This window comes from Limulus polyphemus, unplaced genomic scaffold (genome assembly GCF_000517525.1).
Source record: "Limulus polyphemus unplaced genomic scaffold, Limulus_polyphemus-2.1.2 Scaffold9580, whole genome shotgun sequence".
Taxonomy (NCBI): domain Eukaryota; kingdom Metazoa; phylum Arthropoda; class Merostomata; order Xiphosura; family Limulidae; genus Limulus; species Limulus polyphemus.
Window position 1 is genome coordinate 19,399 of NW_013675190.1, and position 2,900 is coordinate 22,298.

At 35.3% G+C, this 2,900-nt stretch overlaps 1 protein-coding gene across 1 annotated transcript in view; it reads right to left on the minus strand.

The window, feature by feature from the left end:
- Nucleotides 1–2,052, minus strand: part of LOC106475985 (protein Wnt-16-like) — a gene marked incomplete at its 5' end in the record, with an annotated part of 9,070 nt that extends 7,018 nt beyond the window's left edge. Inside the window, one exon of the mRNA XM_013936661.1 lies at nt 1,772–2,052. Within this exon, the coding sequence (XP_013792115.1) occupies nt 1,772–2,052 (281 nt within the window). The remainder of the gene's footprint in view (nt 1–1,771) is intronic.
- Nucleotides 2,053–2,900: the final 848 nt, after the last annotated feature.

Genomic DNA, 2,900 nt, shown 5'->3' on the forward strand with positions numbered 1-2,900 from the left:
GATAGATCAAATCAGTTGTCTCTTCATGAGTAGTGATAGATCAAATCAGTTGTCTCTTCATGAGTAGTGATAGATCAAATCAGTTGTCTCTTCATGAGTAGTGACAGATCAAATCAGTTGTCTCTTCATGAGTAGTGACATAATGTACATGTTGAACAACAACAACATAGAACACATTTACTACAGATAGGTGTTAGCAGACGACAATACCTAAGTTCAATACTGATATAAAACAAATAAAATAATCTGATGTCAACAACTTAATTTTTTTTGAAGAATATCTGACTTAAAACATGGATGAAATTTTTATGTTAATGCACACTAAAAATATATAAATCTATGGAAGACAGCACTACCTGGTGATGCTAGGATATCGTTATTGTTGATTAACTTCTACCTTTTGCTTTGGTAACGTTAAATTTCTGAAAAATGTTAATTTCATTTCGACGTATTTCAACAGGTAAGCCTATTTTCTACTTACAAAAGTAGAATTTATCAAAATTATCACTAAATGAATTAGATAATGTTGACCAGATAAAATAAAGTGACTAAAAAGATTATGTTAAAATATGTCAGTATTAGGCCTAAGCGGTTACTATCCGCATGCAGGTTCTCAGGTACGTAAAAATTTGATTTCCAAAACTTTTCCTTGCTTTTCGACCCATTTTTTAAAGCCCCCTGAATTTTCCAGGAGTTTCAAGGTCCCCTTTTAATGTAAAAGAAAATCAGATAAGTTTCCGGTATGAACTCTTGGAACTAAGTTTGACTACGATGGTCCTCACACAACAAGATTGACTATTGTAATATAACCTTCAGAGTTTTGACTACGATGGTCCTCACACAACAAGATTGACTATTGTAATATAACCTTCAGAGTGACTACGATGGTCCTCACACAACAAGATTGACTATTGTAATATAACCTTCAGAGTTTTGACTACGATGATCCCACACAATAATATTGTATCGATTGTAATATAACCTTCAAAGTTTTGACCAAGATGATCCTCACATAAAAATATTCTATTGATCGTAACATAACCTTCAAAGCTTTGACGACGATGATCCCCACACAATAATATTTTATCGATCGTAACATAACCTTCAAGGTTTTGTTCACGATTATCCTGACTATATTGTAATATAACCTTCAAAATACTGAATTGTTTTTATACTCATATTTCACACATTCCTGGATAAAATTATTCATTTCTTGAGGTTTTTTATTTGATCCACGTGATCAAGAGAGCCAGAGACCCACAAACAGTTTGGTCCGTATATAATTTAAGAAAATTTGTTTACAAACAACAAAAAACAGTGAGATATTGACCAAATCAATAATTCTAGGGTTAAAAAAATGAAATAAAATACACTCTGGGCAAAACATCATAGAGGGTTCAACTGCCCCCTATGGGATGTTTTGTTTGTTGCCTGTTAGAAAACGGAAATGGGCAATCGGCGATAAGACCTAATTTTTTCTATTGGTAACTAAACGACATCGCTTGGAACATTGAGAGCTTAAATGACTCGAAATTATTAACATATTTCATATGTTTACCAACAGATGGAGCCACATTTATTACTTCCTGGTTGGTGCTTCTTTTTCTTGTGCGAGGTTCCTACATGTGCCTCATTTTAGATTGCCATAAGCCAAATACGAACTACATAAAAATTACAGGTTTGGAAAGAAGTCGCCATCGGTCCTACAGACTAAAATATTATTTAAAATATCTGCTTCCAACCGATTGATTAATCCTATGTTGACACTCACCAGCCTACCGACGTGATTATTATGAAGGTTCATCGCATTCTTCACGTCTCTGTTTTCACTGGACTCCTTTTCCGCAGCGTCTACAAAGTGCCTGGCAAACACGACTCCAAATTTTACGTTGTCCGAGCAGCCACCCCACTTCCAACCCTCGGAAGTGAGCTTACCGTCCTGGGAACGATCACAGGAACACACCGTTAGGTTTCCGCCACTGCACGCCTCGGTGAGACCGTGGACGACGCCGGCACTCAGTATGGCGTGAATGAATGCTGTTTCTCTACTACCTAAGAATAATAAAAATAATAATTAAAACATGTTTACTACAGTAGTACGTATTGATCTTCTATGTAGGATATTATAATCATCAAACATATAAAGCATACATAAGGTATATTTTTTATACGTCTTGGCATGAGTAATATTAATGACGTCAGTGACTTTTGGACTATACAGTTTCTAGCTTATTGTTTAACATCTAAACTTCCTTCACTTCTGACCTATAGTTTCAAGCTGTTTAACATCTAAATGTCTTTGACATAAGAAACATCGGTGACCTTTACTTCTGATCTAGAGTTTCTAGCTCTCTGTTTAACATCTAAACGTCCTTGACATCACTAACATAAGTGACCTTTACTTCTGACCTATAGTTTCAAGCTGTTTAACATCTAAACGTCCTTGACATCATTAACATCGGTGACCTTTACTTCTGATCTATAGTTTCTAGCTGTTTATTTAACATCGAAACGTCTATTCTACCCTAGGTGTATCAAATATCTTTTCCACCTATTATAACGTTATTTAACACCTCCAGTGTTTCTACTCTACTCTTGGTGTATCAAATATCTTTTCCACCTATTATAACGTTATTTAACACCTCCAGTGTTTGTACTCTACTCTGGGTGTATCAAATATATTTTACACCTATTATAACGTTATTTAACACCATCCCATGTTCCCACTCTTCCCGGTAGTAGACGTTTCCACTTATTATAACGTTATTTAACACCTCCCATATTCCCACTCTTCCCGGTAGTAGACGTTTCCACTTATTATAACGTTATTTAACACCTCCCATGTTCCCACTCTTCCCGGTAGTAGACGTTTCCACCTATTATAACGTTATTTAACACTT